Here is a 24396-nt window from a genome sequence, read left to right as displayed (position 1 = left end):
TTAAGAAAGTTTCTTTAAATCAGATTTTCTCAAAGCCAATTGTAACTACAGTAGGTAGTTCAAACTGGGATAATCGTGCAAATCAAGTCAAAAGCCTTGTCACAATCCCATCAATTATCAAAAGAAAGGGACCCAAAGCTGATGTGAACGAGCTCCTACATCTCCCCAGCATTAATTAGGACTTCACTCAGTAATTAGCTATCTGAAAATAATTACCATCAAAATGTCTGATTAAAATCTCCATCAGCCTCAAAGTCAGGAGACTGAGAGAGACGACACCACCGTCAAATTAAAGCGTGCTACTTTTTCCAACGACGGCCACCGCGGTTGTCCCCTCATTTTGCTTTAATTGAGCGGCAGATATGTGAGTAGAACCTCTGATTGGATCTGAGCAGCAGCGCAGCATCGGAGCAGTTGATTGAAAGTGACCTTGGTCTAATTACAATTGGTCTAATTATAATTCTCTGATTACATCCCTGCAGGAAATGTAAGAATAAGATGTTGCTGGTGGCCTCGGTTAATGGCGTTAAGACAGGTTCCGAGTGATTCCTAAGTCGAATTGATTCTGATCAGATAAGAAGAAACAACAAGATGCTGTTGTTGTCATCTTGAGCGCAATTAGATGGAATTACTGTAAATGTGTTTTTGTTGTTTTAGTGTTCAGAGGAGATTATTTAATTAATTTCAAGAACAGTTTGTCTCGCTTTTTGACTTGCTTTTCTCTTTCTCTATTTGTTTCTCTATCAACTGTTTTTCTCCCCCCTCTCCTCCACTCTCTGCACGTCTCCTAAGGCTGAGGTCGTGCTGCCCTCCAGCTCCCTTCCTTGCCGCCAGGATGACATCATCACATAGCTGCCTTGTCCTTGGAGTGCCTATTCATCACCCTGATCATCATCGCCAGCATCAGCAGCATCACCTGCGTATGCACACACATTTACACAAGCACATACACCGACTGCCAGAAGATAAGAGAGGAGAGAGCCCCCACCAGTTCTGCAGGATTGTGAGCCTAAAAGGAAAGAGGGACAAAAATGGATGGACAGAAACGGACAGGAGAGGAGAGGAGAGGAGAGGAGAGGAGAGGAGAGGAGAGGAGAGGAGAGGAGAGGAGAGGGACGATCCTGCTGGTGTAGGCAGAAACCCCTGACCTGTGCACTTCCAACAATATATCTCAATAAACCACAGCAGAGACAAATCTGATGAGTCAGACTTAGTGGGAAAACAACAATATAAAAAGCAGGAGAGAGAAGACCCCGTCGCACCTCCCCGTCCTACTCCTCCTCCTCCACGTCGCAACTTCCCGCGTGGAGAGCTGCACTTCCTTTCTCTTAGTCATCAGCTAATCTAAAACTTGAAGAGCTCTGGCACTGCACCTTGTTTTCCGGTTACTGAATGGCGCATGACTGAATAAACCGATGCCTTGATGTGAGGGAATTACAACAGTGAAGTGGAGCCACACTGAGAAAACACAGCAATAAACAATGTTTCCAACACACGGGCCACTGTCTGCCAGCCCAGTCTGCTCCTCAGCGTGCTCACAATAGTTTAGCAGAATTTGTGTGCTTGTGCAGAGTTTCAGAGCTGGTAGAATACATGTAGCAGGTACTACAAACTGAGCAGTGCACTTCTTTATCTTACACTTTGATCGTCACAACAAGCATTCAATTAAACACCACTTCAGATTCAAAAGGAGATAAAAGCATTTAACAAGCTTGTAAAGAAAAGTTGCAGCCATATGATAAGCAAACAGTGTTAAGTGCTGTTTTAGGCTTAGATGTGAGAAACTGATGAAGGTTGTTGAATGCCCACTCTCAGCTTTATGGCCTAAACATGCACCTAAATTTGCAATTGTTGTTTTGACATCAGCTTTAAATCCTTAGCCTCAGATTTTATGCACTTGCAGATGTATTAGCATAATCAAAAAACAACAGCAGAGAGCTTCTCACGGACATTACCACTCTCCTCTACCACTCTAGTGAGCCATAATATTTTAGAATCTGTGTGATAGGGCTAGGCCATACAGAGAAAAAAAAGTGTTTTTCATCAAATACCTCCATACTGGTATCCACACCAATATCCATACTGATATTGCAATGATAATGATAAAAACAATGATCAACAATATGGATGGCTAATGGCTAAGTAGGTAAAGGCAAACAATAAAACAGCTAGAACAGTCTGGTAAGCCCAGAAAATTACATCATCAATTAACTGTAGCCTTTAAAACCAGGAAATAAATACATGAATACACTGCAAGGCCCTAGTGTATAATGTTATTTTATGTTAGTTAGATTCTCATTTTGGTATTTGAACACCAATGGGAACACATTCTATGGAGACCAAAATATTCAATATTAAACAATTTAAAAGACATTAATAAATAAATATTTGTATGAGTACATACAGATGTTTTTTAGATTCTGACATATATATTTTGCTATTATTATATATTTTCCCAATTCTTTTCACTGCAAGTAATTATTATTTCATTTCAGCAGCAGCTTTTTGGGAAGGGTATTGCATTTACTTTAGATTTTTTTTTTGCCCTGTTTTACTGAATTATTGATTATTTTATCAAAATACTAGTAAAAGTTTAAATGGGGAGAAAAAAATCTGCTTGTTCTAATAATCTTACTTCCATATGATTTGTTTCAATTTCAAATGTCTACCTTTATTTCGCAAAGCAATTTTTCCCAAAGACCATCTCATTTCACACTGCTTCTTTTATCACAAAGTCTTTGTCTGTCCATTAAGACAAACAGGCTAGAGTAAGTTGAGTAACCAACAGCAAAATTTTAAAAATGACAACCAAAAACATAATGATTTGGGATGAGTTTGTATTGTATTATTTAAAATTAAAAAATAAATAAATAACTTTGTTTATTAACCTGATATCTAACAGTTTGGGTGGCCATATCATATGGTGTTAATCAGAGAGCGCTGTTGAGCCAGGAAGAACAAGGAAAGCTAAATCAATGCAGACTCACGTAGTCGTGGAAAGCCTTGGCCTCACTGGAGTGTTCACATGTGTCTCTCCTCTCTGGAGCTGCACAGTACAGGTCCCAGAAAACACTGCAATACACAGAGAAGCAGTAAGAGAACGACGTGATGGCAAAACAGAAACATTAAAGCTTGACAGATAAAAATAATAGTCCATTTTACAGGCATGGTAATCCAGCATCGAGGCAGTAAGTGCAATTCTATTATCATCATCGGGGTAGAGAAGTTTAGGAGAGTGTGTTACAATTAGCAAACAGCAACCTGAGGAAGAGCTTTTGGGGACAATTAATGAGATGAAGATAAATTAAAACAGCAGAAAAAGGAGGGAGAATACACATTTTAATTAATATTGTCAATGATGGAATGAGGAAAAACAGCATGAAGAGCAATGTAACTTGAATCATTAGACATAAAAACACTCACCACCACCATGAGTGGAGGAACCCCGGAGGTTCTCCTAATGTGATGTTCTTCTCCCATCGGATCTAAACAGACGGACAGAGCGACACAGACAGAGAGGTGCTTCAGAAACATATTAAGGATAAAAACATACCCGACACCTGAATTACCTGCTTTACAAGGTTGGAGAGGGAGCAAGGGAATTCATATAGCACATGCCATTATGTTACCATATCATAATTCTCAGGCCATAGAATCATAAGTGGATAAGTGGGTCTGTGTGCCTGAAAGCACGTATATTCACAAGTGTGTGTGTGTGTGTGTGTGTGTGTGTGTGTGTGTGTGTGTGTGTGTGAGAAAGAGCAAGACGATATGCAGAGTCTGGGGTCAGAAACATGTACCAGCCTGAGGAGCCCAATCAAACCTTTGAATAACCCACACACCCTTCAGCCTGCTCCTGTATCACATTTTCTGTCCTTCTGCTTCCAGTTTTCATTCACTCTTTGCTTCATTCCTGCCTTCCTTAAAACATCTTTCTATGACACAAAATCAGCGTGACATTACGTTTAATCTTCCCAGTGGACAACTGGCTATTGTTTCTAACTGCAGAGATTTGTAAAAATGGACAAAATGTTAAGTTCCATTGCCATTTTCAGACTGTAACTGCAATGTTTAATGATATACAGGTAAACATGGTCGTCCTACCTATCTAATGATTCTGCTGTGCTTATCTTATGTCCTGTGTTGCTTTGCTCGTGTCTTTGATAAACCAAATCTACTAGCATGGAGGCTACGCAATGCACTGCTGTGGACAGGGACCACTGCTGAATAGAATCGAGAAGCTACTTTGGTCTATCAGACACATACAGCAAATTAACAAAGAAACAAAAGAAACAAACAAGATGTACACATTGACTCTACAGTTATACAAGTATTCCAAGGTAAGTTCATGCACATAAATGCACTGAATGTCTGAAATCAAAGACCAATTGCTTCAAAATTACTATAAATTTCAAATGGTAAATCTGTCACCGTTATCTTTGCATGTAGGGCTGAGAGTTTAGACGAAATATATTATCTGACGATAAAAAAAACACTTTGCATCCATCTGCTTTTATTTACTTAATTATAACAATATTTTATTTAACTTTACTATAACAGTACTTTATTCAACATTATACTTTATTTTGCATTATAACAGCATTGTATTAAACTTTATTATAACAGTAGTTTATATAACTTTATTTTATAGTAGTAGCTTCTTTATTTGTAATTTACTTTATAATTTTAGTAGTTTACAGTTGTTTACAAAAGTTTTCAAAATATCGAGATATATATCGTGTATCATCATATGGACTAAAAATATTGTGATATTATTTTAAAGCCATATTCCCCAGCCCTAATGCTATGGCAAACCAGAAAGATTGATCGATACAGCAACAGTAACTAAGGGGGGCAGGGTTTATCAAATGGTTAATTCCAACCCTGAGTTTGAGTGCAAGGTGTTGGGAAGGACAGTTTCATCTGACAAACACTTCAGTTGAACGCCTTCACACCTCAGTCAAGGTTAGTGACTAACAAGAGTGCTGCTGACATCACCCACAGTAGGGATGATTTGTGTTTGCAGACTGTGTCAACTGATGTGCAGATACATGCGAAGAAACGCATAAAGGCTGAACAGCAGCTGTGGGCAGCAGTCAGGTTTCTCCTGTCAGACTATGACGCTATTGTTTAGTCTGCCTAACTTCTCTATAAACAGACTGACATCACTTCAAAAATGACCTCATGATTGTCATTTTTAATTTCCCTCACTGGAATGTTTCATATGGGTAAAAGAATAAGACTATTGTACCACCTGCTCTACTCGCAGAGCGAACAAGCTCTAAAATAACAGGAACAACTGAATCACTTCAAATCAGACCGTCCTGACCTCAGCTGCAGATCAGACACGGTGACTTTTAGAAGGAATGTCTTGCTTTGAAGTTTCTGAGGGTTTTTTTTGGTTGATTCGGGAACTGTCTCTCTTTGTTTATCCCACATGCTTTCAGTCTAAGTTAGCAGCTCTAGTAAAGACATTAGTTAACTTGAAACATTATTGGCAGGCAGCAGTTTCCATACACACTGTGACAAAGAAGGATTTACTTCCTCTTAGGATCTCAAATGGTACAAACGATGCAGAATGGGCATGACATCCCTCATTTCTCTCATTTAATTGGCTGTAGCTCAGTCCAAACACGACTGCAGACAGTTCGGGTCAGGACACTGTTTAGCGTGTTCTCTTATTCCTTCTTTCATCTGGAAAGTGTAGAAGAAAAAAGCATTGACTACGCCCGCATATCCTGTCTTCTAGTGGTCTGTGCTCCTGGGAGGTTTGTTCATTTACCTTCACCATGCTACAGTGAGATGCCTTTAGCATGATTACTGGCAGATGTGGGCTGTGTGTAGCAAGGGGTTGCACTGAGGACTGAGGCTTAGAGTCCTACTTTTAGGGTTTCCTCTAAACTAAGGTTAATAAACTGCAAAGTTAGTTTATTTTTATTCTTTATTCTTGCTGCTTTTTTTTTACTCTTTTTTGTATTTTGTTATAGGTCCCAGGTTATTTTCAGTTTCATACTTACATTTTGGGTTTCTAGAGCATATTTACATGCTTTATTGTTAAAAAAAAGAAAACACAGTATTTTTCTCACACTGGCTGCCTGAATATACCTGTATTCAACCTCTGTTTGAAATGCTGCGTTTTAGCAGCTATCTCTTTGAGACCCCCTCCTAAAAAAAAGCCCACTCTGCTCTGATTGGTCAGTGTTTCCAGGTCTTCGTTTCTTTGCATCATCACTGCATCCGTGAAATGACTGTAATGACACTACAGCAGCACTTTGTAGCTTTATATGGTGTACCTGTGACATCACAACTTCTCAGAAGTCCTGACAGTTCATTAAATGGCACAATTTCTAAATACGGGCAGTGTACATTTCTTCGAGAGAGAGAGACAACTTTATTTATCCCAAAAGGGCAATTTATTTGTGTTTTGTGTGTTAATACTTTCACAGTATTTACATTGGCACTTATACCTGCTTTATGATTTTAAAAAATCTGGAAATCATATTTTTACAATATGGGACCTTTGAGGTTTAAGCATTTTTTTGTTTGACAGGGTTGCATGGTGTCTTGCTTCCTGTTCTTCTGAGCTGTCTGTCTGATTTGGTATTTATCTTTATGTATTTGGGTCTGATTCGTGACTTGTCTTTCTGGGCTCTTGTTTCCTGAGCCTGAGGATACACTGTAAACAGATGTGGATGATAAAAAGTGGATAACAGGCCTTTAAAGCCGTGTTTTACTCCACCCACACTACTCCAGCGAGAGCTACATTATAGGGTAATGTTTACCCTGCGTGTGTGTGTGCATGCTCCAGCGTGCACACCCATGTGTATTGGATACAAGTGGCTGTGTTTATACTTGTTGCGCTATTAGCTAATGCGTTCCCACACTTGAATGCAACGCCGCCTATCCCATTCATCTGCCACATCTGCCAAAGAAAGAGCAACTGATACGGTAGAGAGGAAAGGGTGTCAGAGAGAGTCAACAGTGTGTGTGTGTGTGTGTGTGTGTGTGTACACACATGAACAATGCAGCGGTGTGTGTGTGTGTGTGTGTGTGTGTGTGTGCGTGTGTGTGTGTGCATGAACAAGTCAGAGTGATGAGAATTGGTGCCAGCTGATGATGTAACCTTTTCCATCCCCCTCTCTTTGTTCTCTTCTTCCTCTGGCCGATGTACAACCAGCCTCCAGCCACTGTCTCCTACATTGTAATTTACCGTCATTTACAGCGAAGCACCCGAATCAGCTGACCTCGTTTTCACCCCGTCACCTTTTTACCTTTTGCAGAATTAAAGTCAGGACAAGCTAAATTCTCAGAGAGAGCAGTGGAGAGGTAGATCAAGAGGAGAGCAGAGGGATCATAAAAGAGAAGGTGGAGGAATTAGAGAGGACGAGAGTGAGATTGAAAGAGATCGAGTGAGACGGAGCTGCAGAGCGGATCAGTGAATGATGTCAGTCGAAGACGTCAGCTCCAGGGCCGAGCATCGTAACTCTCCCTGCGCTCCGGCTCCAGTCCCACTAAATGCAACACTAATGTTAAAAAGCCCCGTCTGCTGCTGCTGCTAACCTGTCGGCTCAGCACTGTGAGGCCAGACTAATTCAATTAGCCGCTACACTTACTGGACACACTGTATTAGGGTTAAACCACCTTTCAGAGTGGACACATAAAGTACATGTGCTGTACTCTGACACACAAATTCATACAGCGTCTTTGTGACTTACCTCTGAGAGAAAGGTCTGTGCTGACTTCTGTGCTCCTACATGCAGCAGGTACTCGTACACATACAGAGCTAACCTGAGCAGAGAGAGAGAGAACACAGTGGGAGGAAATGGGTCAGTTTGTTCATTGAGATCCAAACAGTCAACAACAGATGTTAGCTGAGTAAAAAAAAAAAAAAAAAAAAAAAAAAAGAGCTGAAAACGCTGGGAAAATGCAACATTATAAGGAGTGGAGGAAACAGATGCACAGTTAGAAAAGAGACAGTCAAGACTGAGAAAAATGAAGCATTTAAAATCCCCCAAAGATTCACCTTATGTAAGTTTGAGCATCTTCGAGTTTCAAGTTCCAACTTTGGGGCCAGAAAACAACTGCTTTGGGACCCTAAGACAATTATACTTCCCACTCCATATTTAAGATAAATCCATATTTAAGAGGGAGTTTCTCCCAGGATTGCCTAAAAATAAAGATAAAGGAGCCTACGCATGGATACGGATTGCCAAGCAGCTCCGAGATGCAACGTGCAGTGATGTGTGAGGGCGTCAAAGTCCGTTACAAATCTCATGAGAGACAGAAAGACACAGACCAGCTTTAAAGCACTAATCATCTCCCTAATGCCAAAAAATAGTTAGGGCACCCTTTTAAGACATTTGAAATTCGCCCGACGACGTTATGCTAAATCTAAAACCCACCTGTTTGAAGAACAAACAGCATGGTGATAAGAGAACGCTTGGTAGGGATTGCACTGTAAAACACCTCACCCTGGTGCCTCAGGCTCTCCACAGACTTCCTCCCGTGGCTTTGATCACAGTAAGAATTAATTACAGGCTTGATTTGTTAATCAATTCTCCTCCCAGTGTGTCTGTGTTGGTACTAACAGCAACTTAGAGAAGAAGGGGGGGTGATGATCTACTGGGTCTATAAATACAAGATAAACATTGATCTGCAGAAGATCAATAGCAGATCGCACTGACTCCTAACAGCACCCTGTAGATTTGGACAGGAGGTCTGGTGAAAGGACATAAAGTCATTGTGCATGAATAATTTGATGTTTGGAATTAATTTAAAGGGACAGTGCACCCCAAAATAAAGATAAAAAAATACACAATTTTCCTCTTACCTGTAGAGCTACGCATCAATCCAGATTGTTTGTTTGATTTTTTGTCACCGGCCGAGTGTTGACGATACCAGACATTGTTGTGAGCAGTTTTGTGTAGGAATCACTTTCACTTTCATCACCTAGAACAAGAAGCTAAAACTGGTGAATGCATTAATTCTGTCCTAGTTCAGTGGTGCAGAGACATTACTGTTGACTTCTTCAAATTTATCGTTTTGGCGCTTTGAGCACCACAAGCAGAATGCCTTCTAGTTACATTATCCATCTAGCCTGATAAACAACGCTGCAGGTAAGAGGAAAAATATGTATTTTTGATTCATGGGTCAACTTTGGGGGCTTCGATTTGGGATTATTTTGATTACTGAATAATCTAACGGTTTATTAGTTTAGCATTGTCAACAGCCTATATATTGTCAGACCAACAGTGAAAAACCCAAAATGTTTATCATTACGTTTGTATATATGACAAAGAAATGATTGAAATTCTCTAATTTAAGAAACTTTAATTATGCATGTTTGGCATTTATGCATTAAAAATTACTGACATATTTAGCTGATTAAGATCAAATGTTAACTGAGTAATTGATTTGCTGACAAATCGTTCTGCTTTAGATAGAAGGACGAACGGATGGACAAAGATGTAATATACAGAAAACTATAGTTGAAGCATGACACAGCAGACGCTTTGACCTGGAGCTATGGGTGTCTGAGTGTGTTTGTGTCACATGTGTAAGATTGTGTATTGTCAGGCGTGAAAGATGGTCACACTGGGACGGCAGCTGTCCAAGAACCTGCTCTAAAGATGCCACCAGGCTGCTGTAGCCGATCCACACACCTCCATATGGAGGTAAAAATAAACTCCCCAGACAGCCCTGTCTGCCTGTCTGAAGATGATGGACTGTACACCTTTCTGCTCTGCACACAGGTACTCCGTCTCCTTGCCCCCGCTCTCCTCCTCCATCCCTCTCCTCCATTTCCATCTCTCTTCTTCATCATTTTCATCCTCAGTCTCCCCTCTTCCTCCACCTCTCTCTGTCTTGATGGCTCTGCTTGCTTCTTGTGCTCCTTTCAGTAAGAGGCCATGTTTGTTTAATGATGAAAGGATGAAGCTGTTCCTCTCCGTCCCTTCCCTCCCTCTTTCCATCCATTCCTCTCTCTCTCCGTTCTCCCCATGGCCTGGCAGTAACGTTTAACCAAAGAGATAGAGACAGAACGTTTCACAGGGACAAGGTTAACGGAACAGTGAGAGGCTTGACAAAACTCTTGACACCTCAACAACAGAACATGAATAAAAGATGTGGCCATCTTTTTTTCAAGGCACTGTACAACTCCGAACATTCCAAGGTACAAACTCGTTGAATCGCTCTGCACTGCATCATTTTCCTGCCAACCTGTCGGAGTCTGTCACTCTCCCCCCGTGAACCCTAACATCAGATACAACAGCATCAGTACTGAACTCTTTATTAATACCAAAAAAACTCGTGTATCTGCGGTGAATACGCTCACAGCAATGACAACAAGCCTGACGGACTGCACGGATTAATTCATTGTGTCAGTGGGGATAAATATAGAAATGAAAGCTTGTCCTCATGCATTGGCCTCTATCCAGTCAGCTACCCATTAACACACAAAAACACAGGCTCCCTCAGTAGCAGACTGAAAGGTTTGACCTATGATTGATTCAACAGGAGCTGTAAGATGTGATCTTTGGCCCCGATATAGAGAAGGGGTCAAAGACACCCAGCAAAGGTGGAAGCATGATGGCAGCAGTGGAGGAGGGTGATTTGACAAAAGCAAGAGAAACATTACAGGGTATCAAAGGTAAGCAGGTTAATGCAAGTTTTGAAGAAAACATGAAAGGAAGGTAAAAAAAATGAAGAAGCTATTCATTCCCTGCTCCTGACCTTAAACATAATGCTTTAAATGCACCGATGCTTGCAAAAATACATACATAAATCAGACTCAAACCACTCCTTCCCTCCCCCCTCTCTTATTTATTTAACACACACCAACCGACGGCAGAGCTGAAACACGGCTGATAAGCAGACAGCAGGCAGCAGAAGAAGGCACTTTGTTAGCATTCAATATCTATTGAACTTTAACTCAAAACTACTAATTTCCTCAAAGACGAGTGATAGGCTTTGAAAACACAAAACCCCCTTGCACTGCTCTCTCATTGTTCACTTACAACTTGTTCAGCTGAGCCTCCCGCTGTTAGATTAAAAAGAGAAAAAAAAGCACACAAGTATGTGGAACTTGACTGACTGACGGAGTCAAAATACTGAGCGGAGATAAGGTTTGAGGATTAGAGCACGGGGGACTGTTCAAGGTTAAGAATCCTCTAAATTTGACACAATAAAGTGGAGGCATTACAAAGACTCTCTTGTCATTAAATAAACTGTCACTTTAAATAATCTGTGCGTTCGGATTTAAGGTAGAAAAGTGCTCAAACTGAGGCAGCCAATGCATTTCTAATGGTTCTTGACTCCACATTAGTCGCTTCACATTAAAGTTCTTTTTGTGTTTGCCCTTGCTGTCGGACATACACCGGAAAATTGAAGATGTTTTTTTGTTATCCATCAACTCTGGCAATTTGAGTAGTAAATAAGAGCTACTTTGCATTAATCACAACCAGGATGATTGAAGAGATCAGGTGCCTCCCACCTCTTCTCCCCATGCGCTGTGGAGTAGTGGATGTGTATAATTGGAAAAGGTGGAGCAAAGGGGGACTTTAAGATCCCCACCTGACCCTTTTCTCCTTCAAATCCAAGTGGTTTTGTCTTCTGTGAGTCACATTTAATTGAATTCACATTTGCAACCAAACCCATCCTGACTGCTCCTGTAAGTCTGCACAAAACCAGACAACCGGCGAGCCTCCACAGCCAGAGACCGAGCTTAGCTTAATGAAGGAAGCAGGCAGAAACAGCGACTGGCGTCTATGTTGCTGTGTTACCGACAGGAGAGCAAGGCATGAGAGTAGCTCAGGCTCAACCACAACCTCAGCTTGAGCAAAAGACGTGAACCGATTTTTCTCAAGATCAGTGTTTAGGAAGGACCGGTAGATCATTGCTAATCAATTTAATGCCATGGCGATCAAAGTCTGGCGGAGCTTCAAATGACAACAGACAATGGCTTCACTGATTGGATTTGCCTGTTATAGATTAGCTCCAGATTATTTCACCCTTGTTAAAGATGAAATGGAAAAGTGATTACACTTCTGATCTGAATCGGCATGTTAATTGACATATTTACAAGACTTGCTACTGTGCTGACATCGCCTAATAACAGTAATAAAATCCTAAATAAATTCTTGCCCGTAAACAAGTCACTTGCTCAGCAGATACACATTGCGGTCTGTTGTAATTTGTACCTGACAGAATGACCTGCTCCACCTATCAGAATGACCTACCCCCAATTTAACTCCATTTATAAAGGTTGTGGTCGATTCTAATAGATATTTTACCTGACAGATTACCTACTCTACCTATCAGAATGACCTACTCCACATCTAACTACGTTTACAAAGGTGGTCTATTCTAATAGATATCTGTACCTGACAGAATGACCTACTTCACCAATCAGAATGACCTTAAAGAGGTTGTGGTCTATTCTTGCAGATGTTTTTACCTCATAGAATAACTTAATCTGACTATCAGAATGACCTACTCTCCATTTAACTACATTTATACAAGTTGTGGTCCATTCTTACAGATATTTCATCCTAACAGAATGACCTGCTCCACCTATCAGAATGACCTACTCCCCATTTAACTACATTTACACAGGTTGTGGTCTATTCTAATAGATATAACAATTTACTGAAACAATACTGCATTATTGTAGAAACTGTCTGGCGCAAGTCTGTAAAAAAACAGTCTTATCAATCACTAAGAAGAACCACAGTGGAGACAGCAGTGTCTCACCCCACTAAGTAAGATGCTATAAATCTGCCTTCTTTCTTTGCCCAAATTAAATTCTGGTGTTGGGTGTGGGCAGTGGCAGGAAATCGTCTCTACCCACAGGAAGTGATGAATACAAACTGTCTCATGGGCAGCAGTTAGAGAGCGATCCAGTCAGAGAAAGATGTCTTGTCCCTTTTGACTTAGTATGCAATCATCACACACTGTAAACTGAGCAAGAGTGCTGTTGAAAGTTAAATCTCAAAATACATAACATCTGTATGTTTAAACCTACTTTTCTGGAATTTGGGAGCAGTATTATCATGTAAAAAAGTTGGTATGGTAAAATTGTTGGCAATTAGTTGCTTATTTACACAACCAGTAGGCATGGATTAACATCAGCATTCATTTCGAGTCTTGTTTCTGGACACCTGATGAATGCAACTTCTTTTAGCTCTGTTTTGCTCTCCACAAACCCCTGAGGGGAATCTCTGCCTCTTAAAGTTGCTAAATGCCCCACTTTCTTAACCAGCTAGTTATTGGATTTATCTTTCTTTTATTTGGGTTTTTAGAGCTTTTTTCACAGAAAAACAACTGCCTGAAAATGATGCTGATAAGAGTGTGAGGCTGAACACAGAAAACTGTTAAAATGCAGGCTGGAAAACCAAAACAACAGTTAAAGTATGAAAGAATGGCTGAGTCTGATGGTTATGCTCTGTGGGTTAATCATCTCTATCACACTTCTATCACATCACATTCATTACTTAAAAATATTCATTATAACAGCGTCAAGTCCAATTTTAGAGCAGTTACCTGCTATTACTTACCAATACGCAAAAGGAGGCTTATGATGGTATATGACCATATTGACTGCGATATTGATGATAACCATATTTACAAATGAAATAACAATATTATGTTCATAATGCTCATATGATAATATGTGCGCCTCTGAAATCAATTCCATTTCTTTCTGTTTTTGCTTTCTCTCCCTACCCAAATGTCATCCAGGTGCCTTAAAACTATGTATTAATTATTGTTCTTGTAAACTTTTGTACAGTTTTGGTTGCAGACTCTCTACACCTCATTACACTCATATTTTGAGAGTAATCCACTTGCCAAAATGAGAGACAAAAAGCACAATAACAGATTGAAAGATAAATTGGACTTATAGCATTATTCTTATTTTCAGAAAATACTTTGTAGGTATCGGGATAATATTGTTAGTGTAATGCAAACCTGATTAATATGATTGATCAAATATGGAAATGTTCGATTAAAATTACACATTGTGAGGGTACTGAAAATCTCACACCACATCAGGTCATTCCTTCCACATTTGAAACTGGGACAATACTGTTTTCTAAAAAGTAGTGCACATATTTGGCCCATTACACACCTTTCAGAGACACATACACTGACAGTGGCAGTCAGTGTATGTGTAGGAAGACACAGTGACTCTGAAAAATAGCATTTATACTAGATGGGGCGGTTGTTTAATGTTAATGATAAAGCTGTCACAAAAAATCCAGGGAGTAAGGTGTTAAGATTTAGCAGTTATACAGAACAACAACTGCAGACTGAAGTCTCTGTGTCAACCAGGGATTAAAGGTTCACTATGCAGGATTGTGGGTTAGTGTTTGTAAACACATGCTTGCAAGCAAAAGTAAAAGTAGAAGTCACCCCTAGATTAATTCTCATCTGGAGTTTCGTCTCTCTTCGCTATATTTGCGTTTTTTTGCCAGTGTCTTTTGGAGCTCTGAGTGCTGTGGGAGTACATGTTCATATACGTACCGAACACAGTAAAAGAAGAAGAAAATGATAAAATACACACTAAGTCTCTGCAGAACAATACAACACCACACACTTGCAGTGGGTCATAAGTGATGATTGAGATAAGCATAGCATGGTGAACACATGTTAAGTAGTGAAACACAGATTTCTGTATTAAACAGCAGTGTAAGATGCATTTTATTCTTCTATTTTGGTAGAATTTGACAAGTGAATTCTGAGGTATAACTTGATAGACAAATGAAGGAAAAAATAAGAACAAACAGCTGAAGAGTGAAATGTTCCCCTCTATCCAATTCCACCGTGGAGCAAAATTACAGAAAGAGAGATAAAATGTGAGAAAGAGAGTGATGGGGTGACGGGAGCGTAGCGGAGAGAGATGAAAGGTTCTGGTGAAGAGAAGAGAGTGAAGAAGGGGATTAGAGAGACAGGAAAAAAAGAGGCAGATGGGGAGGATGGAGGTGATGGGTGCTAGCGGATGAGCCCCAAGATGAATACACGTGAGATCTGTAAACTTTCATATTCTAATGTTGAGGATTCTCACTGAGCAGTGTCTCAGTTAGCCAAGCACCCTGCTGTGACCTCCTTCTGCAAATTAACACAAAACCCCGCAACAAAAACAGGCTAAAGAAGACCTGATTCTTACCATTCTCTAAGAGAAAAAAAGCAAATGACTGCATGCTGCGCTGGAAACATAACATAAAGAAAAGACATAATAAAAGATACATAGGCATACTATGCCGCTGAGTATTCACAGGGTTTCATTATATTTTTATAAATGAATTTCAATGGGTTCTGTGCTAGAGGAAATAACAATGGAAAAGTAATCCGAGATTGAACTAAGTCACAGTCAGGAAGTTGAAATACCGTAATTATCTCCTGGATATGCTTACCTACTACAAAAGACTAAATTGCTGTCTTAAATCTCTGCTGTGTGTGTTCACAGCAAAGAATAATGTTAGTAAAAGTGACACCGTGAAGTATGCACTGAGAGCTATAGTGTCTTTGAAGCACTTTGCTTTCAAGCGAATGGAACACTTTACAGAATAATAAAGCAATAAGGTGAAATAAAGTGACTCCTTTAAATTCCCCGTAGACGAAATAGCAATAACACCTTACAATAAATTAGACCTGCAGTAAACTCCGGTTTGGTTAAGCTCATAACATTTCCTTAAAGCATGATTTTTGATGTATTTTGTATTGTTGTAAATCAAATAACCCATTAGGTGTCTTTCATTCAGTGTCGGTGAGACTCTATCTGTGCATCTTTGCAACTGCAGCTTGTCTGGCGTATGTTGTCATGATTTTTTAGGTGCTTTTTTTGGCCATGTTACATAACTTTGCAGCATATAGGACTGATGCAATACTGGCAGTGACAGCAGTAACCCCAAGTACAGAGGCAGCTAGTACAAAACTGAGTCAAGTTGATTTCGACTGAGCAACATGCATCAGCTTTATAGGGCCAGTCAGCATTAATAAGTCAGTTTTAAAGGCTTTAGATGTAAGTAAAAGAAAAAAAAAGGATGGTTCTATATAATGACTGCATTTGAAGACTTAATTTCTGAGGCTGATATCAATCGGGAATTTTTCAAAATTAGATAACAATATACAGGCGATAGCACTTTTTTTTATCTAATTCCATTAAATTGGAGAGAAGGCAGACATCGCTACAGCTTGTATCTACAACACTCAGCAGCTAAAATAAAAAAAAAATCTACACTGATAAACTACAGGTACAAAAGAAAATATGTATTTTTGATTCTGAGGTGAGCTGTCCCTTTAAGAAAAAACGCTAACACTACTCTGGACATTTGACAGTGTAAAAATCAAGTTATTATTGCTCTCTGCAAGACGAACTTCATAATGATTCGAAATTATCTCAAACTTAGTTTGGCATTGCTGTACTGCAACTTCTCGTTAATTATCAGCTGACACATACACAGATACATCTACAATAAACTAATATCAGCTGCTCTTGGCCTGGCTGATTTAGCATGCATTACACTGGTGGGCTATGTAACTGTATTCTGGTGGGTCGTTGTCCAAAAGTGAGTCACGGCTCCATTCTGAATGGACCGCAAGGGACTTGCAAACATGTCAAGTTTGTAAAAAAACAGAGACATTTCCTGAATAACGGACAGCTACTCAACAGAGACAGCAAACTAGCTCAACGACATGGCCAAATGCAAGTATGACGCTGAATATGTTAGACTGTGTTGACCTTAAACTAATGTCCCAGGAGAAATCTGGACCCCATGGCTTTGTTTGGGAACCACTGTTCTAAGGTAGGCTTGCAACGGTCTGAGATAAACATCTCAGAAAATATTCTGGATTTACAGTCACAGGGTATTACAAAATTATTATTATCAGTCAGAAACACCCTGACGCCAACCAAACGTTCTATCACTATAATTATTACTTGAACCCATATTTTAATGGAAGTTGTCTATGTGTCAAAAGTCTCCGTTTTGAGTTTTGAAAATAACTCAAATAAAGGTGAGATTTTCCATCCAGTTGCATTTTTATCTACACTGTAGATAAGAAACCCTATTCTAAGGTGTTCCTATTAATCTATGCCCCCAGAGTAACCCTATGATGAGACTGGATCTCTTGCACGAAGCAGTGGTAAAGAGCTGAAGCTTACAGATATTTACACCTTTCTGTACTCTGGCCCACTAACAGCACTGTCTTCTCATGTTTCCACACTTGAGCACAGAGCTGCAGGCCACAACACAAATCCCAGACACCTGTCTTTGACTCAGATGCAGTATCATCAACATTATCACCATCATCATAACACCCAGTCTACAGCCAAGTCAAGCAGACTCTCTCTCCGCAATCAAGCCTCCAAAAAAGCCCACCATCAAACAGATGCCACCTGTGGATAAGGATGGCTCTGGCAGCTCTGGCTCCAGACAGCTCTGGCGAGAATAGAGAGGGACCCCGCCATAAAAGCGAGCACAGCGATCAAGCTGCTGCCCCTGCTGAGGACAGCCCTGTGTGTGACAGCCAAACACTTTCCCTGATTAATCAAGCCTAGCAGCGGGGCTTTATGTGCCATTAAGAGCCTTGCTAAATGACTTCACTTCATTCATTAAAGTGGAGCATCCTCTGCGGGTAGAGGGGGCCGCGCTCACCAGACAGACAGACAAGTGAAAGCTGGGAGAGAGACAGTGGTAGGGCAGCGATGAGGGTGGCGGGGGCACTGAGGCAAGATAAACAACGACAAATATAGACCCATTACAATGCTGAATAATTCATCCTATACGCAAGGCTTCAGGAAAACAACAGAGGAAAAAAAAAAAACAACAGCCCAAACAACCATGGGGATTATGAGGCCTTTATACAGTGAGGAGCATCTTCAAAACAGCGCTATTTATGCACACACCTTGTCTGGGAATGGTACAACGACAAGATCATGGCCAAATCGCTTTATGCGGAAAACCAAGTTTCAGTAGACTAATCCCTGATGCATTTTCATTAGAGAAAAAGTATAGTTTTAATGAATCTGTGCAGGGGAGCTGGACAGCGAGGTGCGAGTGGATTCTTTGTTTGAAAGTGCTGCACACAGTAGATGCTTTGTTTGAGCTTTTCTTTTAACTCCTCTGCAAGCACACACAAACAAGGACACATACAGTAAAACTCATACAAGCAGTGTGAAGGAGAAAAAGCCAGAAAAGAGGAAGATTATGGAATGCAAAGGCAATGACAAACACTGATAGTATTGAGGGAAGGACAAAGATAGATAATTTACCAGTCAACAGAGAGATAAAGATGTAGCGATGGAGAGTAAGATAAAGAGATAAAGATTAGCAGCAACAAGAGGACTAGAGGGTAGAGAGGAGGAGAGAAGAAGAGGAAGAGAGAAAGAGAGAGACAGAGAGGAGGGAGAGAGTAAATGATTAATGAAAGGAGCTGGGAAGCGCAGCGAAGGGAGGTCAGGACGGAGCAGAAGAGGAGTGATGCTGCAGCCTGTGAGCGAAACTGAAAAGGACAACATTATGAACATGCCTGCTGCTGTCACACACCTTTATCAGGGAGGATCTCAGAGAGAGGCCGAGCTGGTATTAGGCTGGCGCATCCCTTTAACGCTAGATTTGCACAAGTGGAACTGAACTTGCCTTGGGAGACTGGGAATAATATGAGGCTGAGGTGCAGTCAGTGAATGAGAGATTTTCAACCCTTTTAATTCATAAAGACAAAAACTAGCTGGTCACATTTGACAGATTTTTTTGCTTTTGTGTTAATTGCTAGGGGTGCATCGTTTGTGAAATTCTGTGTCAATATCAATGTTTAAAATAACAGTTTTGTTGTTATTTATTTAATTGTTGTTATTTATTTCCCCTTTGGTACCAGGGAAATCCTCATCATAAAAAACATAACCAAAATGTTTTAAAGTCATTTAGTCCTTCTTCATTACACTACCTTTGAATGAGTACAAATTCAATCATACACATTTATGAAACAGCCTTTAATATAATCTCTAAAATGGTAAACACCTTTAAAAATAACTGCTTTAAAGGTCTTTTAACAATATATATCATATTCCCTCTCTAATGTCTATTTTAAATTACTGTGAAAACAACAACATATCATGATATTGTTATAATTTATACGCCCAACACTTCTGCTAAATAGAGATTGAACGCATCATAATAACTCAATGCAACCTCCGTCAGCAGTTAGTTCTGGTCACTGGCTGCTCACAGCTAACGTTAACTAGCTCTCCTCCAGTCAATTTCAACACGTTTTTGTTGTTCATAATGTAGCAATATCAGAGAAAAAATGGTACATCCCCTTACATGTCAATAGTGAATTTACAATGTCCTTTCGTCCTGCAGGTGTTTAGCCAGCAAAAAATTGATAAGACAACAGAAAATCATCGCCACTGCTATTGGTGAACGTCATCGTATTTGCCAATAGGCTAATGGCAGTCAACATGGCGTATATCAGCCGATACCAATTTTTGGTTGATGAATCTGTGTAACCTTATTATTTACAAAGTAGTGATTATAGCATATTTAACTGAATAAATGCTTCAAATAACACCATAACCTGCTTTCAGATAAAGTTTTTATCATCAAGTTGAAAGAAAACAACCATCAACATTGAGATGTATTATTTAAGTGTGACTTCCATTAGACTCCTTCAACTATCTCAGTCAAATACATGCCTTCAATTAATCCCCAACTGGCAGTGTGCTGTGGCTCTATCGCTGGCTGCTTGCTGATGCATTTCTAATTGGTATTTTTGCTGATGGTCACAAGTTAAATCTATATTCTCCATTACCCTTTCGCGGCATCCCCTGGGGCCTCTCTAATGGCCCCTGCTAAAGGCAGAGCACTCGTATTGAGATATTCATATAGAGTGTATTCTCTCCGATGCTGACTGGCCTCTGCATAGACCTCAGGTTCGGTGCACAGTTGAGAGTTGGGAGGAGCAGTGAAAAGTTCACTCCAGCTTTGAAGATTAACAAAACACGCATCATAATCCAGCACTGGAAGCAGCCTGAGGAGAGACACTCGTACTCAAATAAACTGCGCTTTATCTGCCGCGTTCCCTGTTTTGTCTCCACTGAGATGGTCTCACACGCTGCTTTGTCGAGCAAATGTTTGTCGTAGCCTTTATCCCTCTCACTTCCACAACACATAGTAAAGCCCTTAGTGGAGCACTGGCTGGGTGACAGGCCTGAATGCTCCAACACTGGCTTGGCAAAGATGGGTGAAGCCTGGAGCTGGCTGACTTCAGAACTGTGTGAGAGGTTGACCAGGCACACAATAAAATCTCTACAGCATCTCGCAGGTGGCCGATAAATGCTGAATGAACTGACCTGGAGAGATAATGATGTTGACACACAACATTGTGCTGTATGTCCTGCAATCAGCTAACATTAAAGGAATACTTCACCAACATAATGATCACCTGTATATCAATTACTCACCCCCTGTCATGAATAGATGAAGAAAACTTTCATGCCACCACAATGAACAAAGAATTCAAAAATGCAGATTTTTTTTTAAGAATTGAAGCAAATGGGGACCCTGTTCAACAGAAAAACTATATGAACACATTTACAAACTCTCACGCAACTCGTGCTGTATAATCCAAGATTAATTCATATACTCAGTACTTCCTAAAAACCTACATTTCTGCTAAAATCTTACCATTTAGAACACTTCCGCATACAAGTAGTAGCACATCTGCATTCCACTGAGTAGAGTTCAAACATGCCCGTGCACACCTCTCGTCCATGAACTGATTATGCACATTTATGCAGAAATGTTTTAAATAGTAAGGTTTTATCAAAAATGTATGTGTTTAGGAAGTACTGAGGATAGACTGGATAAATGAGATTTGGATTATACTGCAGGAGTTTTGTGAGAGTTTGTAAATGGATATTTTGATATATTCTTGCTGTTGTTAAAAAGAGCAACCTTTAACTTATATTTTTCACCTAAAACAGGGAGAGTAATTCATATACAAATCAGAATTTTGTGGGTGAACCTTTAAGAAAAGGTTAACTTCTACTTTCTATAGTTCACATAATAAAAACACAAAATACTACTTGGGTTGTAAACGGTAAGAGGTTTTCGGGGAAACATTCCTCCTGCAAAGAGGAGGAATTTGCCAGTAGAAGGGTGAAATGTCATGCGTAAAAGTATGAGTCAAAAGAATGAAGCTCATATCCTGAAGGAGAGGAAGACTCCTGCGTTCTTTGGCTCACCTCAGTGTAAACCTTGTGTTTACCTTTCATTAACTCAAAATCCCAGAATCTTCTCCTCCCCCTCCCTACCCTTGGGACAGTCCAATACAAGGTGAACAATAAGGCTGTAAAACACACTTGAAAGGCAAATATTAAAGCAGCAAAGACTATAATGTTTGAGTTATGAATTGTTTAACAGACATGCATGAACAACAACACTCAGTTTTTGTTATATTAGCATATTTGGTTATTTTTTTTCCCCTCACTCACTCCCTAGAATACACATTTTATAATAGCAAACACCCACTAGAACCTGAATGTAACATATCTTTACTTGATTTCTGCTGATTGACTAATCAATCAATTGCCATGAAACACTTTGGACTAAAATGTTGCAATAAACAGTGGAAAACTCTGAATGCACTTTCTGGATCCTTTATGTGAGAGAAAAATAATGCACAACTCATGTAGTAACCCGAGCTACGTGGTGAGCAGGATGGAGACTGATAACAGCCAACTTATCAAGACACTCTGACCACAAGTACAACTGCTGTTGCAAACCTCCACCCTTTGCTGCTAGGACAACACATGACTCCAAGACTACACCCAGAAGTGGTTAACATCAAATATCCTGTGCATGAGAAATAGTACACAGATAAAACACAAAGTCGAACAGAAAGAACAGAAAGCTAATTAACTGTAAATAATGTGTAAACCACATTAACTAAATATGATAAAGTGCTAAATGTCTTTGTAGAGGCAGTTTAAATAAATAAGTGTTACATAACTTGAGATGGGGATGAATGAATGTACAGAGACACTCCTTGAACAACATAATTAAAAGTGTTGGTGTATGTATGTCAAATTGGGGCTTATATTAAAGAACTGATGTGTAGTTGCAACCTCATGTTAAATTAAATACAAAACTATCACTTCTTAAAAAGAAAAAGAAGGGAGAAGGTATGTTGTGACTTTACTACATGTGTACAGTGATTTGCTTTGGGTGTAAACTACTTTAGGGCTGTGTCTTTATCCTGATGTCCTAATTTGATCATAATGCTTGTTTTGTACAACTAACACTGGTACAGATTCAGATTTGCAGGCTATATTGCAATATACAATGTATTTCTTTATAGTTTGAAATCTCCTCTAAACTACTGTAGACTACTGAAAAACTAATCTGCTAAATAAACTACTGGATTATTAAATGATGAATTATTATAATAAATTTAAATAAATTACTGTTATGATGTAATAAAATCGAGCACTGTATTCAAATAAATTTAAATTAAGTACTGCCATAATAAATTAAAAGTCCTGTGCAGTTATAATAAAGTTAAATTAAGTAATGTTATGATAAATTACAATTAACCACTGTATTGTTAAAATAAAGTTAAATTGAGTACTGTTATAATAAAGCTAAATCAAAAACTGTTTAAATTACTGTAATGTTATAATAAAGTTAAAGTACAGTGATAATAAAGACAATATTACACTGAAAGACTATATCAAAGCAAAACCAATGGTGCTTTTATTCTGAAGCAACAGCTCGTCCCCAGCCAGAAGTGTTGATACATGTTATCTACCAGCTTTCAATACTTTCTATACTCTATACTAGTTCCTATATTAGTAATATTTGCAATTCACTTGTGCTCCATGGCTGCAAAATGTGACTAAATGATGAAAAACTAGCCTCGCCTCACACACTATCTCTCAGGGGAGAGGTCTAGACTGGCAAGGGAGTGTAAGTGATAAATAAATAAATACATTCATTTTATACAGACCATGTGGAAAAAGCCATGACATATCGAGTATAATCAATACATCGCCCACCTCAGTTTATTTCAACCAACACTTGTATTTTCATCCATTCACTCATAGTTCTTGTTGTGCTTTTTTCGGCTTTTCTGTTTAGATTTCAGCTTCATGTCATTGGACCAGTTGTTGTAAAATAAAACTAAACTGTTCACCTTGTTGACAGAATAAAAATATTGATTAATTCATCCATTTGCTGTGTGTTTGGTTTGTTCAGTGCATACCAGATTATATTGACTGTCTGGTGGCAGCTCTGACAGGATACACTCCCACACTCGCATCTTGAAAACAGCAAATTAGTGCAGCTGCAACTAAGACTTGAAAAGACAATACAATAAAAAAGGAAGCATTCCCCCGCCCGATACAGGCACAATCAGACAAAGTGAAACAGTTCTTGTTCTGTCAGCAGTGCAGAGACTCCACTGTCTCACACAGCAGACAACAATGCCCAGGGCTGAGATAACAGGAAATGCCAGCTTATCAGAGAGCGGGAGAAACAGAGAGAGAGCGTGATGGGTAGCTCACTGTTTACCAACACACTAATTGAGCAAAAATTCAGTTGTGCCCTTTACATAAAAATCTGTCATTTACATATTAGGTTTCAGCCAGTGAGATTTTTCTACAAGTGGAATTTGTTTGCAGAACATGTAAAGTGGATAAATCAAATAAAAGCGGGGGCAAATCCATCACTTTCTTAATTCGAGTTCCATTTCATTGGCTTTGATTTGTTTAGATTGAGTCACCTCTCATGGGGAGTTTGTTTAATTTCACAGCTGAAAGAACACCAATGATTTTTAGGAGTGTTTTCCTTGTTCAACTTTCTCTACAAGCTATTACAGTAAATCTTGAATGCAACACAGCCATAAAGCCCAGAATATTAAACTGCTGTTTACAGAGGGAACTTAAAGAGTCTGATGACAACACTTAGTGATCATACGAGGTTAATTACTGTATTCTTTTAAAGGCTGTTTCCAGCGTCTCGCCGGAAGAGGGGCGTTTAATGGATTGTGAGTGTAGCGGTAGTTGTAGCCTACATGTAACAAAAAAATCCCCAGCTCTGTATACAAAATGGCAAAAACACTGGTACTGTATGTCTGAGGTTGGACGACAGTTTACCAGTTTATCATGATATAAAGCAGAGAGCACAGCAAACAATAAAATTTGCAAGGTTTGAGTCAGCAACAAATATGGCACTTTTGTACATCTGATAAATTACTCACAGAGGTTGACTATCAAAATAATTGCAGATCTGTTGATGGACTAATTGAAATTAAAAAAGTGAAAGTACAGTGATTACGTTTATATGCACACTAATATTCCATTATTTTTCCAAATATGACATTATTGTGAATTTGATTCTT

The 24396-nt window shown here is 39.4% G+C and overlaps 1 protein-coding gene across 1 annotated transcript in view; it reads right to left on the bottom strand.

The window, feature by feature from the left end:
* ssbp2a (single stranded DNA binding protein 2a) overlaps positions 1–24396 on the bottom strand; it is a 64134-nt gene that overhangs the window by 26966 nt on the left and 12772 nt on the right. Inside the window, exons 2-4 of the mRNA XM_042487546.1 lie at positions 7716–7788; positions 3424–3485; positions 2988–3072 (exon numbers count right to left, since the gene is read on the bottom strand). Coding sequence (XP_042343480.1) covers positions 2988–3072; positions 3424–3485; positions 7716–7788 — 220 coding nt within the window. The remainder of the gene's footprint in view (positions 1–2987; positions 3073–3423; positions 3486–7715; positions 7789–24396) is intronic.

This window comes from Plectropomus leopardus, chromosome 6 (genome assembly GCF_008729295.1).
Source record: "Plectropomus leopardus isolate mb chromosome 6, YSFRI_Pleo_2.0, whole genome shotgun sequence".
Classification (NCBI taxonomy): Eukaryota; Metazoa; Chordata; class Actinopteri; order Perciformes; family Serranidae; genus Plectropomus; species Plectropomus leopardus.
This window is presented reverse-complemented; position numbering and strand designations above follow the sequence as displayed.